A 17,030-nucleotide genomic window follows, 5' to 3' on the forward strand; every position below is an offset into this window, starting at 1 on the left:
ATTACTGTTAGATTACATTAAAGATCCAAATGCAAGAAATCAGCGAGCGTTAGACTTAAAGAATAATCCAGCAACTAATTCCTGCTGGTTTTAATTAACTACTCCACACAGCACTTCTGCATCCAGACGGTGCAGTGTGAGGAGAACGAGTGTGAATCGAGACTGAAAAAATACTTTATAGTGTGTCAAATATAGACTCTGCATTGATGAAGAGGAACAAGCAGCCAGCAGGGATATTAGACATAGATATAGAGTGGAGATAAACATTATATAGGGCTGCAGCGTTTGTAGCTAATTCCTTTTCCATTATGTGTTTATGTCAAGTGTGCGCCGCTCTGTCCTGACAATTAATAAACTCAGAGAGAGACGCTCAAGAGAGGTAATAAAAAGAAAAATCTCTTTCATCTACTTCATCATTAGCTGCAGTGCCAGACTGGGGACATATACTGTATATTATAAAGCACATATGCTACGTACCGGGTCTTACTTTAGTGTCTCACTGCGTCTACCATGAGAAGTTTCATCATCGATTCTTCCTCATTACAATTCAAGCATTAAAAGCTAATACAATACGAGGAAGTGCTTTAACTTTATCGTCACCTTAAAGAGAAAAGAATATCCTCGCGTCTCACGCAGGTTGCATAATGTACTAGGAAAAGCATTAACAATAGAGCATGCATCTGACAATATGTGTAGTCTGCTTACTGTAGAGCTACTACTGACCTTCTTCTTATTCTTTCTTCTTTTTCATGTTTTTTTCTCCCATGTGTCGAATGCTATCCAGCCTGCTCATAAAAGATAATTAACTTCCATCATGTCAGTCAAGATATGTGCTCCTCTGTGCTTTTTATCTCCCAAAGCGGCTCCTCTCTTGATCTTCATCTAAAAGATGCTCTGCTTTTCTTCTTTCATCTAAGAATAAGATGATACTGTGTTTCGCAGCACTTCCTGTTTTTAAAAAAGAGGGAAAAAAACAAAGAAATGATACCAACTGTGCAGGAGAGATACCGTAATATAAAGGTGGGAGATATAATTGCAAGGATGGTGCCGATGCATCTGGATGCACAGTGCAGGATGTAGAATACACTGGTGTTCTTGTGTTGTCAGATGCATTTGTACTTTTTTAAATAAAGATTTTGCAACATGACAACAGTTATTAAATATTAAATAACAAAGAACATCTCCTTTGTGTCCTGTCTATGTATCACTCTGCTGCTCATCTCACACCAGCTCATCAGCCGCTCGCTCCAGGCTCTCCACATTCTCTCGCTGACTTTAATGTCCTGCTGTTGACGTACAAATCCCTTCATGCCGCTGCACTCATTTCTTTTTCAGAGCTCCTCCTCCTCCTCCTCCTCCTTCTCTGGCCTCCTCTCTGTCCCTAAAACACCCCTCTTCTGGAATGTGCTGCCCCTATCCATCTGTGCCGCCAACACTATTGATTCTATTGAAGTTATGCTACCACATGACAAATGGGCGAATGCTGAAATTGATACAACAGACAAAAATAGCCCAAAATGACAAATGATGCAGATGTGTGGATAATCGAATCGATGAGGAAGAAAAGTACTTTATTCACTAAATAGTAGAGCTATGATAGCGTGCACAGAGCAATAACAAGGTCTCTGCAGTGAGTTGCAGTGAGACTCTGTATGCTTGTGCACAAGTTATTCTGATAAATGCATTAGAAAGTGAGCATTCAGAGGCTTTAGAATGAATGAGGTTAGATTCATAGCATGGCTAACAAACTTTCCTCTCTTTTCCCCTCACAGAAAAGCCTAATTCAGTGGAGCTGAGCTGCGGGGCCGGGCCCAGCCATGTAGTGTTGGAGCCAGGTTTGCCCCTCTTGCTTGACTGCAACCTTGGGGCCAGCGATACACCTTTCAATGTCACCTGGCTTCAGGATGGCCAGCCTCTGCCCCTGGAGGGGGGCGACTCTCTGCAGTTCTTGGCTAACGGATCCCTCCTCCTGCTGCCAGCCTCTGAGGATGGCCAGCCCACCCGGGGCGTGGAGGGGGGCTACAGCTGCGTGAGCGCCAACGCGCTCGGAGCCCTGACCAGCCGGACTATAAATGTTCTCCTAGCAAGTAGGTGTCCAGCAGACGCATTTGCAAGTCTTGCAGGGCTCTTACATGTGCATGTTTGATTCCGAGTATGAAGTTTGTTTGACCAGTGAAATGTGTCAAAATGTATGCAAATCACAGCTTTCATGCTGCAGATGTTTGGCCTCAGGTTACATGGAAGCTAAATTGAGTGTAGGTTGAATTTGAGTGGCTTTCTGTGCCCTGATAGAGTGCCGATTAGTCTGGAGTATACCGTGCCTTTTGCCCAATGCATGCTGGGATAGACTCTCTAAATGTAGAAAGTTCATGGAAAGATGGATGGACAATTTAACAAGCATTATTCCTGAGCGGAGCTGCTTTGGAAACAAGAATAATTCAATAGATGGAGTAGAGCGGAAAGGATTAGAACATTTTGTGAAACGATGAGAGACAGGAAATTAATCTGCAAAAATTCAGATGAATGGATTAATCACTGTAGTTTTGTTTTTTAATCAAAATAGCAAAAGTACTGATTAAAGCTTCTCAGATGGCAAGTGGGAAATGTCTTGTTAGTTACACTGCAGCACAAAACAATGACAAAGAGGAGCTCATGTAAAAGTGCTTCTGCTCCCTTTAAAATGATATCACCGTGCCGTGTACTGCAGCTACTTTATTGTCATGACATATGGGTAGTGTGTCTGTATGTTTTGGGGCTTTTAAAATGATTGAAATTGCAGGAAGAGGTAGTTTGTAGCATCTCGTATGATGTCAGGAAGCATGCTGGTTTGATTCATTCATCTATTAAATGCATTCAGCGGAGGTATGCGTGCACACACACACAGCGATGTGATTTGTCAGATTTGTCGAGGGAATTTCCTTGCATGGCTGGCGATGAACTTGGTCCAGACTTATCGTCTGGTAGAGCGCTAACAAGTGTCCTGGGAACAGGTACACTCTGAAACAACAGTCTGTTAAAAGGCACAGAGTGAAGGAGAGAAAGTGGGCGTAAATAAGAGAAATGAACACGAAAAATCGTGTGCGCGAGGGAACGAGAGGACAGGCTGTTTAATCGGCCCTTGAAGGAGGCCTCTCTCTCTCACACCGTTAAGTGGCAGTCTTTATTTAGTCATTAGCTTTGTGTAAAATGAGACAGTATCCTTTGTGGATGACCCTGCTTTTGTCAGCTGTCACATGCCTATTTATGAGGATCTCTTGTTTGAGGGACAATAAGGAGTGAGGGTGAGGGGGGGGGGCTGGATGAATGGTGGGAAGGCGGTAAAGGCTGAAGAGAGTTTGCGGTGATAGTGAAAGGAAAAGCCTCGCAGACCATTAAGAATGACCTTCAGTTTACATGTGTGTACTTGCATGTATGTTTGAGTGCTTTGTGAATTACAATCAGCGGCGAGGGGCTACGAGATAGATGTGACCAGCGCGCAGGAGGTCGAAGCCGAACTGCCTCGGCGTTGACATTGAGCGGACATTCTCATTTCCTACTGCGACTTGAGCGGCACAAATGAGTCTGAAGAGAGAACGAAGCAGAGATCACATCTGTGAAAACACATTTCGAAACCCACCTGCTCCAGTTTCCCCCTGTCGCAGTTTGATGCATGTGGCCTCGTCTGAGAGCATGTGAATGTGTCTGAGAGGGAGAGTGACAGTGAAAGAGACCCGCTCCTATTTTAAATGCAGATAAAAAATGTAAATAGGTCTAGTATTTCAGTCTCTAACTCACTCTGCTCTCGGCAACATGCCAGCAGCGGGAACGTTCAGTGTGCAAATAACATCTCCCAAATACATCAACGGGTAAATGATGATGCTGGAAAATAAAGCAGCTCTTTATGTTAATTAGACCAATTAACCTTTCTCATTATGAGGCTGCTGAGGTGAATGTCAATATTTCCTAATTCCTACCAGCTTTCACAACCCATTTCAATCAAAGAGCTGATGTCATAACCATGAGGAGCGCGCTCTCACCTCCATACAAACAAGCTGCTTATGGTGGGAGTTTGTTGCTCTTCATTTGCGAAGGACAGACGGAGAAGAGTGCATTTAGTGTTTTATTCTTAGCTTAAGATGCAGATGTTTTCTACCTATTCTTGGTACACACCTCTTGGTGTTTTGTACCCAACCTTATATCACTGCATACAAACTTTATACATTTCCCAAAATGTAAAACTTGATGCACCCCATGTCCAAGGAAAACTGAAAAGGGCACGAGTTAAACACTTGGAAGAAGTGGGAGTTCATCCAACATTATATAAGGATTTATATGCTTTCAAATCTTAATTAATAGAAAAATTTAAAAAATCAAAACTAAAAAATCAAATATGATACAGCTCCTGCAGATAGGGGAGGAACGACGATAGGAAACGCAACTAAAACAGTAGCCCTTTTTACACCGAGCTTCGCCGTCATGCAGCCTTTGCAATTTTACATTGGACCAAGATATTGGCGTTGCGGAAGCAAAACGTGCGCGATGTGTAAACAAATAGCGCGTGCTTCAAATGCACACACACGGCGCTGTTCCGCCCTGCCTGCGCTGCAGTTTACACAGACGCTATTTTGCCTCTGTTATTATGTCCGATGCCGGCTCAGAGCCAGAACGATTTTGCCCCACCATTCTGCCTCTGAGCGTTTTACATAGAAGACAGAAGGTAACAGAGGCGTAATAATCCCGCCTTGAACTGGCAGTGTAAAAGGGGCTACTAACTATAGTCATTGAAGTTCCCATATCTGTGAACGTCTGCTTCAGACCAACACAAGAAGTTGTTCTGCTGGTAGATACGCCGACATGCATGATCTTTGCTGGGGTTTTTTTTTTTAAGTTAAGTGTGTGTTTTGGTTGGTGGAAGTGTCTTTGGCAGCTGCACCCGCCGATCTCTGCTGCACAACGCTGGCTCCAAATGACGTCACCATCGCAAGATGGCAGTGCCTATCGCGATGAGTATTTTGGCATCAATTTCATACAATGAGAGCAGATGGAGACGCGTCGTCAATCTATTTATACAGTCATTGGTCAAAACTGATCACCCTAAGGGGCGCCCCATTAGCTCACCTAGTAGAGTGTACTGTTTACGGCTGTGTCCCAAGGCCTTTGCTGCCATCATTCCAGCTCTCTCTGGCTTGCGTCTTCTGTTTATCTTCAGCCTCTTCTATCCATTAAAGGCCAAAAGAACACAAAACATATCTTTTAAAACTAAACACCCTCATAAAGATAAAGGGAAGTGTCCTGTAAATTTGAAATAAAAACATTTATATTGCACATATTTTACAGTAGCTCTTTCATGTATCTGTTGAGTCTGGGGGGCGTGCTTGGTGGGTTTCCCCACTGTTAGTCCGCCTGGAAGCTGGGTAACAACAAGGTCACGGGTGGAATTATCTGCTTGCACAAGAGGAGGGGAAAAACGCTGCAATCTGATAGCTGTGGGGCCAAAGAGTGGGGCATAGATAGAGGGACGGACAAAGACAGGGAAAGTTAAGTCGGGGTAAAGTCAAGGGCAGGAGAGAGACAGAGAGAAGCAGTGAAAAAAACATGACAGGGAGCAAAGAAAGACAAAGATGGGGAGCGCAGATCCTCGGGCACTTGACTTATTTTGGTTCTTGATAAGTGACTTTTTGCTGGGAATTTTATTCTGAAAAGTTGCCCGCTGTATCACCACAATCCCACAAGAACAGTGTCAACTTTGCAACATCAGAGTGTGTGCTTGTCATGGTGCTGGACGGACCTGCCATGGAATTTGATTTCAGGCTTGCAGACCCTCATGGAATCCTGGGAAAAGACTAATATGATTACGCATTGACAGAGCGGAGGTGGAGGCTCAGCCGGTCGCCATTGTTCCATCCCAGCGTGGGCAAAGTGTCTTCCCGTCCGCCCCCTCCGCCCTCGCCCCCCGCCTCCCTGTGCATTAACGTCTGCTAATGTGCACTCTCGCTGATCAGCTGTTGTTGAACACTCACATAAAGATAGCTGAACTCATGCACACAGACAAACACAGTGATCCAGCATTGTCACAAGCAGTCCATGTACAGGATTCAAGGAACACATTAAAGTAAACAGTGAGGTACAAATAGCTCAACACACAGTGAGCTGCTCTCTGGCACTGTTACAGGTGCTGTGTTTACATGAGGCCAGCGCCATGCTGTGTAATGGCTGCAAGAGGCAGGGGTTAATCATCAACTCTCCCTGCTAACGCTTGGTACCCAACAGTCACTGCAACTTTTTCTGAAGTGACTCACATGCTACTACTAAGTGTGTCAGCCTCTGTGTACTCATTGAGAAACTTTGTTCCTTCAGCGCAGTAGGAAAAACACAGATGGCCAGTTTGTTGCCATGACTAACAGTTGGTGTGAAAGGGGTTGGGGTAATCTTGGATCGTCCTGCTGTCTCCACGAGCTTACAGCGGTTTGGAGGAAATCTTGTGAAAAAAAAACAAAAAAAACTTTGTAAAGTTAAGTTTGGATGCAGCCGTGTGATTGGCTGTACGTTTGGAAACACCCTTCTTTGATAACAGCCCCTCCTGTCAGTTTAATGTTAAAGCAGGAACACGTTTTGGAGCAGTTTCGGGGCCCTGCACTCAGTCAGATGACATCGCATTGTGTCGTCACTCTTGGGCAGGGTTTTAGTCATGGAAGCGGCCGCTCTGTAGATGGCAATGTTGGTCTGTTGGCTGGTAGGATGGTCAGCCTATCACTATGTTCCTGAGCATAATATTGCATGTATAGCCATGCAATCTTGACTGACATTCCTCTTGTATCCTGGCTTTGCATGTTGCAGAACCAGCATGTTTAATGTTGGGGTTATTTGTAAAATATCTTGACAGTTATTGGATCTTTTACTACCAACCGTGGTATGACCATGGTGCCCAGATGATACAAATAACTCCCCCTGAACTATAAAGAGTTATATTTGTGGTTTTAAGTTGGTTGTCTTGGATCTTGCCCTACAATTTGGTTCTGACCTGTCTTTGATGTTCCTCTAGGATGGATTTAATATACCGTGATTATTTAGGTCTTTCTATTACCGGGTCAAATTATCACTTTGCACAGGGTTTTGGTTTGTTACCAAAAACCTGAAATACTAATGCCATTCTCTTCAGCCTCAACAGTAGTTAGCAGTTGATATGTAAGCATGCTAGCACGTGCTGAAAAAGGATGGTGAACATGGTGACCATTATTTCTAGTAACACATGCATGTTGCATGTTAGAATTGACAGCAGGAGCCCCTAAGGGTAATGATGTAGAGCAGGGCTGCACGATTATGTCCAAAATGATAATCACGATTATTTTGACTAATATTAAGATCACGATTTTCTATCACGATTATTTGTTAATTTTAGGGACAACATTATTTGAATCAAACTAAGAATTAACTGGGTTCTTAACCTGAATTTGGTGCCTCTTGTAGAGGCAAAATGCAATGCAAACGGCATTGGTAATTTCGGTCTGTCTTTGGGAGTTGAGTGGATTGGGTCTCATTGCACAGTGTTGCTGTTATGAATGTCTGACTTGACGTTGGACAAGGACGGGGAGGAGCGACGGTATTCCTCTTGGCCTTCATACACTCATCATGCTGAACTTTGTGCTGTTTTTTCAGCTGGTTACTTGTGTTGCTCTGCGGCATAGACACAGGCACTCTTTGCATATTATTTTTTCTTGCTTACCATTAATTGCCCTAAAAATCGAAATACCTCCAAACAACCGATGACAAGCATTTCTTTTTGGGGGGGGGGGGGGCGGTTTAGCAAGTGACATGCTCTCTTCCTGTGTTAGTGTAACAACAAGCAGTTAGCAGCCTACATGACATAATCACAAACAATACTTCAGAGAGTTTTCTACGGGAGGAGCACACATTTTATTCATTTATTCATTTGATCGTGGGTAAGCTGACATCGTGATTGGGATTAATATTCGATTAATTGTGCAGCCCTAATGTAGAGTTTATGACATGACACCAAACCCAATACTTACATAACTCTATTGTAAACTCTGTAGACTCTCTGCTGCGTTCACTTTTATTTCACCAGACCTCATGAACGTTTCATTATTGAGAGGGGCCATAATAAAGGTGTGGTTGCCCTTATGTAATATGGAGCTAGTTGCATGGCTTTATCATGCAGAACAGTCGTCTTGATCCAAACAAGAGTAACACAAAGGAAAAAATAAAAAAATGTTCACACTTAAAAGAATCAGTTTTTGCAGGCAATTTCTGAAAAGGGAAAACAAACAGCAGATAAGTGAACTCAAAAACAGCCGTCACTTTGATACCAAGCAATATGTCCTGTAGATCCATCCTGCTGATACAGAACAGTGTAGTCTGATGAGCAGTTTTACACTGATGTTAAATACACAGTTATTAAAACTGGAATGGCTGAAAGCAGTTTTCCTCTTACCTCTTAGTAAGATCTGATCTGTTGTAAGAAAAAAAGACAGCCGAGGGATTTGTCCACACTAAAGCACTTAATCAATTAAACAGTATCTCCGCTGCGATCGGCTCTTTGTGACGCTGTAATCAAACTTCCTGCAAAGTAGATTCATGTATGTAACACAGCTGGATAATCTTTACATGCTTTCAAGCTGTGCTAATCCAGTGTGAATCAGTTCTGCGATCGGCCTCACAGGGAGAACATGTGTTACAGAACATACACAGACACCACACAGGGTAATAATGAATAACCAACTGTCTCGTTACATTTCACTGAACAGAGAATGACATCGCATGGTGCTTATGGTGTATTATCAGCTTTCTGCTATTAATACCACACTTTTGCTCTATTTAGCCTGGCTGTATCAGTTAGTCTTTACATTCTCCCTCTTCTCTCTCACCTTGCTGCTCCTCCGCCTGCCCTCCCTCCCTCCTTTCTCTGCTCTCTCCTTTGATCCTCCCCCCACTCTCTGCTCCTGAGTAACTGCTACAGGCAAAGTTGCTGGGAAAGCCAACCAGTTTTGTTCTCTCTCTCTCCAGCAGCCTGTGGGGGTCAGAGGTTAGAGGCCCCTCAGACAGTGCCCACTGCTGCCCCCTGGTGCTCGGTATTATCTCGGAGCAGGAAGCGTTCCTGTGTGTGAGAATGTGTTGAGGCTGTGAAAATTGGAGCCATGCCAAGACTCAACCTGCGAGAGAGAAATAATCGAGCAAGGCCTGATTAAATCTCCAAATTTGTCCTAATCAGAACATTCAAGGGTATTTAAAGGCCCCAACAAGTGTTTAATTAAATTACTAGATTTCAAATACCTTTTAAATCCCTAAAATGGCCTTATACAATAATCAGAAGTCTGTGAAATAGTGTTAAAAATCTGAAATGTATTAGTGGTATGGTCAGTTTTATTTTGGCGGGGTTGTATTAAAAGTTGAACCCACAATTAGTGTACAGAACATTTTCCCCAGTGTCCACATTGCTTCTGAAGTCCATTTAGTTTAATGTACTCGGTGTGTGTTTCAACACTAACGTTAGCGATCTGAGAGCTCCAGATCAATTGTGCACAAACTGTGTGTTCTGTTTATTATACCCGAGGTAGACCACATGACGCACAGTATGCAGTCATTAAAAAAGGCCATTTACTCAAAGATCGGATATGGGATTTTTTTTGTCGGTCCACAAGGAAATCACCAGTTCTGCTGTAATAAATATCCCCCTGACCTCTGTCACCTCTCTGCCCACAGGTCTGTCTGAGTTCCATCAGGAGCCTTCTCCACAAACGGTGCCCGCTGGGGGGGCGGCCCGCTTCGAGTGTCAGATTGAGGGAGTACCCACGCCGGTTATTACCTGGGAAAAGGATAAAGGGGCTGTACCTGAGGACCCAAGGTGACCCTTCAATTTGTTGTTGTTTTCTTTCAGTTTAATCATATTCTATCTCTGTGATTCCCAAACTGGGGGAGTAATGACAGGGGGGAGAGGAGGCTTAATGAAAACAATGCACACAGCTCTGAAATGCTTGCAAAGCATGGTCAGTTTTGTGAAAGGACAGCCAGGTAACCATAAGGCTGGCAATGAATCTACACCGAACATCACAAGTACTAAGACGAGTCGGTTATGATGGTTGATGTCACCGCTGATTCATCGATGAGGCTACAGTTTAAAGCTGCATTAGGAAACATTATTCCATAAGAATTAAGTTAAAATAACACATTTGGATAATTGCATTTCCCTAACAATATTAAATTGAAATGATGCTGATTGCTGATCTGTGACTGTGAGTGCCCGGCCCTTTCTACTTAGCTGGTTAAAAAATGTGTCCGGTCTGAATCAAACAACCAATCAGGGTTAGCTTTCCACGTAACTAGCCAATCACAGCGATTCTGTAGCGTCATCCGGCTTCCACGTGACTTTTGTCAGCAGCGTGCAATCAGAAGTTGTGTCAGTCAGGAGCTATGGCAACTTGCGGCACATTTCCTGTAGCTCCTATGCCGACAACGGCATACACTGCTAAAGAAGCGATGGAGGAGAAAAAAAGCTATAAAAAGAGTGATCAGACGAGTGGGGGTCTAAGGGGCTGAAGAGCGGAGCGATGCAGGGGCTGCCCTGTTCCTCCTTGACAGGTATCGGTAGCTCTTACTGTAACAGCTAACGGTAGCACTAAGCTCCAACACCTAGAGTTAAAAAGATGGTCCACACCGAGAATAATAACTATAATGATAACTTTAGTAGTATTTGAACATTTTGCCAGCAATAAGTGTACTTTTTGGAATAAACAGCACCTCTATTCTCTCTCTCCTTGCCTCGGTGCTGCCGAGAGACGCACCACACAGCGGCTGAGCGGCACACACCAGTTGCAAAATGCACATGCATGTTTGGTGTAGCGGAGTGATACAGAGAGGCGTAATGTTTTTTTACATTATAATGTTCATGTTGCTTACTGCCACTTTAAATCCAACACATTGGCTGCATTTTGGACTTGAGTGGAAGAGGAGTACCCACTACTAGCCAGGAGAGCTCTGGCCACACACAGGTTTTTTTGCAGTTGCCTCAATCAAGACTAAATACACTACCCCCTCGATGGTTCGCTCCAGGTTCACCCCCACGTGCATGATTAGAACTTAAAAAATTACGCACAAATTAGAAAAACACACACGGTAGACATTTTCATATTTTTTTAATGATATATAAAGTCAAATTGCCCAGCCCTAGTACCTGGTACTCCATTAGTGATGTCCTGGTGCAATGACATCATGTCACTTGAATGGATCACACGTTAACTCATATGGAACATGCCTCCCTAGTTTAATAACCGACATCAAAGGTAAACTAAACAACCGTTTAGTGAAGTACTCTATCTCGGAGACACACACAGATGTACAAGGTTTAGTGTGAATGTTACCTCCCTGAATAACATGTGAAGGCTGCGTCGCTGCATAACTGAAGCCTCCTGTGAGCCTTCATATTTGTGTGAAAAATCTGAGGCCACATTCATTAAGTGAAAATACTAAGTCTGCTTAAATTGGTTGAATCGAATTAAATACTGTGTTCTTAAAATATGCAATTTAGCACAGATAAAAGCCACTAAATAAAGCAATAAAGACACAAAAACAGCTCCACAAACGATCAGGAAGCACACAATGTACTAAAACGACCTTGTTTTCAATTTCATTTAGCGAGGTGGTTTAATATTTTACTGGTAGAAAATATATGCTTTCTCACTGGAATGCTTTGCTCTGGATTTGCAAGGTGAAATGTTTTATAATTTTATCACTCAAGGCCACACTGATGAATCATAAAGGGCCAGAAGTAAACCCTTTTTGGGACCTTCAGAAAAGTAGTGAAATATCTGAGAATCACCTGTTTGCAGCAGTGGAACAGTTTTCCAGTTTTATTTTAATTAAAACGTGTACATGCTAATCATCTAGTGCTGTTAAATGACAGTCTCATCATTACCTTTCTTTCTGTATATGTATATTTGACCTTGACAATACAATGTAAGTATTTATTAATAACAGAAACAATCAAAGCCGTTGCCTGAAGTGTATTTTTCTCTTGTTTTCGGGAGTCGAGTTAGTAAGCCAGTCGAAGTGCAAAACAATTTTCAAAGTACATGTTCAGGATTTCAACAATGATAAGAAGAACATTGAACATTCACCTTGAGTTTAACACAAACCACTCACAATGAGCCATCTGTGCTTTTACAGACAAAGAAAAAGACTTTCATTTTCCTCGCTGCCACATCGTGAGCACGTCTCTCTCTCTCTCTCTCCGTCAGCTGTCGCTCACAAATAGTCTCATTTACCGAGCCACTTAATGATATTGACATTTCTCTGTGGCTCTACTGGCCCTGTCGCCTTGGAATTTGTTTCCAGCCGTATTGCTCGGGACTGAGTGCTAATGGCTGCTGTAGCCCTTTATGACCTGCAAACAGCCTGCTGCTTATGAGGTCTTATTGGTGGGATGTGGTTCTCCCACCTCAGGCGCTGTTAATGGCCTCTCTCAAAAGATGAGCTAAGGGACGGCTGATACATCACGGGCTTTTTCTCCCTCTGTTCTCTCATGCTCATATGTGCGTTTTTCTCTCTGTTGGCCTCTGTGACATCTCTTGCTCTTCCACACTTCTCTCCATCTCTACTTCTGTTTCTCTCCCATCCTTATTTCTCTCCATTCATGGCCCCCTGTCCTTCTTTCATTATCTGTCTTTTTTTTACTCTCCTTTTTCTCACCCTCTCTCTTGTCTCACATTCTCACCACTCCTTTCCCCTCCTTCCCATCTGAACAGGCTTCTACTGGTTACATTTTGGTGGGATTAATAGGGTCTGATAAAGGCGATAGGAGGGCATTACAGTGCCTGGTCCCTGGAGTGCAGAAGTGATATGTCTGGAACCTGACCTCCATAATAAATAGAGAGGTGGAGACACGTGTAGGATTAAATTAGGAATAGTAAATAAACATTGTAGCTAAACGTGTAATAGACATGCAGTTATTAAGTGTTTGGGGGATATTTTGTGCATTTATGAGGCTTTAGGACTTTGTGCAGAAAACAATGGTCAACTTTATTTACCTGTATTTAAGTTGCATGTCTTTTTAGTTGCATGTCATGTAATTGCATCCCCTTTTTGTTCTGGTTGCTACACAATCGCTGCTCTCCTGAATATAAAAGGATGAGTTCTGTGAGGATTCCCGCAGAGTTGATCTGCTGGATGTCTCATGCTGCAGGGCACTAAGCCATTCATTCAGTTGTTTATCTCTCTCTCTCTCTCTCTCCTTCGCCTTCTTACTCTTTATCTCTCCATCCTCTGTTCTTTGCTTTCTGTCTGCAACAGGTTCATTTCCCTTCCTAACGGGGTGCTTCAGATTCTGGAGGTGGCCAAGGAGGATGAGGGTGCCTACCGCTGCGTCGCGTCCAACTCTGCCAGGAAGGACATCAGTCACGAAGCCAGGCTCACTGTCTCCACAGGTGAGGTCTGTTGCTGTGCTTTATAGTGTTTGAGTAGACGGCCAGGTCCTGCTGGGAGCCGCCAGGCCAATCTGAACTATCTGATGTGAGTTCTAATGGCACTGTGTCTCGGTACGTCATGTTTGACCCAGAGTTTTGGTTGGGTGTTGGAAACTACAGTGGCTGCAAATATTTTGCAGACTGTAAAGTTTTGCCAGACTATAACTTCAAAGTGTGTGCTGCACTATTTGGGCTTGAAAACAGGGGTGCTGGTTTAGCTCAGAAGGTAGACCAGGCGCCCCATGTATAGAGGCTACAATCATCAACGCAGCGACTGCAGGTTTGACTCCTGTCCTGGGCCCTTTGCTGCATCCCAGCTGGAAAGCGTGTTCTCAGAACGTTCTGAGAATGTTACGTGCGATGTTCTGGTAATGTTTTGAGCGGGAAGTTTTTATCTGGTTCCCAGAATGTTCCTATTAATAGCAGGAGAACGTTATCTGAAAACATTTTCAGAAAGTTTCAGTGAGAATGTTCAAATCACATTTCAGGAACGTTTTATAAATCACGTTGTGATAGTTCAGGCCGTACTAACATCCTGAAAAATCCTCAGAATGTTGCAGTAAGCATGTTCCACCTTTGTTTTTATGTAACATCGAGCAAATGTTTTATAAAAGGCGTTCTGACATCCCAGGCCTCAAGAACATCCTGAAAATATCTTCAGAATGTTGCAGTCAAAACGTTTTCTTTCAAACGTAATTAAAACTTGTAGGTAATGTTAGCCGATGTTATGGGAACGTTCCCTGCATCCCCCACTCTCTTCTCCCAGTGTTTGCAGTCTATCTCCAGCTTTCCTATCAATAAAGGAAAAAGTGGCCATCTTTAGGGCTCTTTAGCTCAGTGTGTAGAGCAGGCGCCCTATGTGCAGAGGCTACAAACTTTGACGCAGCAGCTGCAGGTTGGACTCCTGGTCTGCCGATCATTTGGTGCACGTCATCCCCCGCTCTGTCCTCCCCACATTTCCTGTCTCTCTTCAGCTATTATCTATAACAAATAAAGACAAAAGCCAAAAAAATATTTACTCCCTATCCTTTTTGAAACAGTTCAAAACCAAACCCTTGTATCTGCAAATGTCTTCTTTTAATATTTGAATACTATCATGTTTTATACTTCACTGAAAAGCCCTTTTTCAACTTCTGTGCCTAAAGCTTAGAGTTCCAGTGAAGGTTGCATACCTAACCTTGACTGCTTCCGAACTAGTAATGATGTCACACAATGGTTATCATACATAAAGGTCATAAACACTGAAAACATCCCCTCTTCAGCAGACCATAGTGAAAGCAGCTTTCCAAGCGTCGATCCCTCTCACACATTATTCTGCACAGTGAAGGTCGGGCAGAAGATTTCACAGTGGAAGGTCATTTTAAAGATGTATTGTAATGGAAATCATTATGATACAGTAGATCTGTTCACAGATGCTTTCAGTGAAGAGGAGATGTAGAATATCTAAGTCTCTATTCATCCCCTTATAACTTAACAAGAAAGAGGTTATAAGAATGGATATAATGTGATGCATTATTGGAAAAAGTTACCTGGGCGCCTCGGTCATCGCTGCCATTGTGCATTCTGAAAGATTCCTGTGAATGTATAAGGGACGTATTCAACGCTGTTTTTATATCAAATAGGACCGAGATTAAAGTTTTGACTTCTGGTGCGGCCAGACTTTGTTCTATTGATTCTTTGCAAAGGTTCAGAGGTTTAGAGTTTCATGTCTGAATCGTCAGACGCTCGAGCCATCCAGAGGTCAACATGCTTCTTGTCCCTGTAATTAAGACCAAACAAAGTGAACACACTTCCACTCCGAGGATCACAGATTGGTCTCAGCTATTCTAACTAAATGTGACTTTAGCTCACTAAAGATTCAGTTACCTTAGTGCAATGTTAACTCTATACATCCCTCACCTCTTCTTATTAAAAGCCTGTCTGTTATGGAAAGCACTTACAGCTGCCATTGAGTGTGAAATGCAGGTGCTTAACATTTACCTAGTTTGTCCTTCAGTTAGCTGCAACACATACAAGCTATTAAGATACATTTATTCTCTGAGTTATTGTCACCTTCTATATGTTGCTGGCATTGGGCTTACACTTTCAATGTAGCTCACTGTAAGCGCCTGGAACTCTGTTTTCATCTCCTCATATAAGAGTTTCAAACTGTGCAATGTTTCAGAACAGACTTTATTTAAGTCAAAGCTTAAATAACATAATTTAGGAATCTGTTAAATGTCTCCCATTGATGTTTTCTCTAATTACTTTAAAATTCAAAACAGTTCATCTCATACAAAATGTGTCAGAGGGATGGCTGCATGCCCTTTGCTTGCTGTAATTTATCTCAATACACAGTGATAAAGATTACAACACAGCAAAGAAGAAATCCAATCCTCTAAATGTCATGTGCCTCAATTTAGAACAACATGGCAAAAAGTATAATGGTTACATTAGGCTTCAATCAATGGAAGTCAAAATAGCTATTATATTTATTTGTATGTGTTTACATGGGACCCCTATTAGTTATTACTAAAGTAACAACTATTATTCCTTGGTCCATACCAAAGAAATCAAGACAGTACATTCAAGTTCACACAATAGACAACACGATGTGCAACATCAGAAAAAAGAAACACTAATAAAAACACTCACAGTTTCTGCAAGTTGGACAGTGTGCGTGACTTCACTTGCAATTTAGATGTACGTTTTCCTCTCATACGCACCTGTCCTATGAAACACATGTGCAAAGTATTTCTCCACATTCATAGTGTAACAGCAGTAGATGGTTTAAACAAAAGCAGGGTTAGTGCTTTGAGCTTAGCTTTATCTAACCTAGTCATTTAAAGCTGCTGTGAGGAACTTTTGGTTTGTGGTGATTTTGGCGCCCCCTGTGGACAAAGCCGTACCTCTTATATCTTTGCTGATTTTTTTTCGTGTACATGTTTAAGTGGTGGTTTTTTAACAAATCTCATCCTGCTTTCTTTAACAGTCAGTCACAGAACATATGTGTCACTCACTTAAAATGTTTTCCCTGGAAAATGTAAACAAAGGCAGTGTGCAGCTAATCACTTTGTCTGACACCTACCCCCCTCCTGCAGTTTCAGGCATTAGAAATAACTATATAGAAATAATCAATCTTGTCGCTGATGGTCTGGTTTGCTTTTGTAGGTCACATAGAAAAATCAGAATTAATTTCAATCTGTTTCATAACCAGTGAAAAACTCCTCACAGGAGCTTTAACTATCATTTACATTCACATTCAAAATGCCAATGTCACCCAAACAAATTTCTTTCTTGTTTTCTTTTTAAAACTGATCTTTTAAGTGATCTGGGTTAAATGTAGTGGTAGTTTATTCCAGTTCAACATAGCCCTAAACCTGACTGTCCTCTTTAAAGCATTGGATTTAGACAGAGGTAACATTAAGCAGCCCACAAAGACACGTCTAGTGTCATAATTACGTCTGTCACTTGTGTGTGTCTACGCCAACCCTCACTGAGCAGTGCACAGCCAGATGGGCAGCTCTGTTCTGCTGGATCTTATTGAGCTCAAGCACAAGACCAGATTGCTGCACAGTAATCGAGCTGTGATAAGAC

General features: G+C 42.5%; 1 protein-coding gene across 1 annotated transcript in view; it reads left to right on the forward strand.

Annotated features, from left to right (window-relative positions):
- Window positions 1–17,030, forward strand: part of igdcc4 (immunoglobulin superfamily, DCC subclass, member 4) — a 54,125-nt gene that overhangs the window by 18,166 nt on the left and 18,929 nt on the right. Inside the window, exons 2-4 of the mRNA XM_069662746.1 lie at window positions 1,773–2,087; window positions 9,700–9,841; window positions 13,282–13,415. Coding sequence (XP_069518847.1) covers window positions 1,773–2,087; window positions 9,700–9,841; window positions 13,282–13,415 — 591 coding nt within the window. The remainder of the gene's footprint in view (window positions 1–1,772; window positions 2,088–9,699; window positions 9,842–13,281; window positions 13,416–17,030) is intronic.

The sequence above is a fragment of the Semicossyphus pulcher genome, unplaced genomic scaffold, assembly GCF_022749685.1.
Source record: "Semicossyphus pulcher isolate SPU_LCO1_2020_fin unplaced genomic scaffold, fSemPul1.0.p SCAF_1, whole genome shotgun sequence".
NCBI classification, from domain to species: domain Eukaryota; kingdom Metazoa; phylum Chordata; class Actinopteri; order Labriformes; family Labridae; genus Semicossyphus; species Semicossyphus pulcher.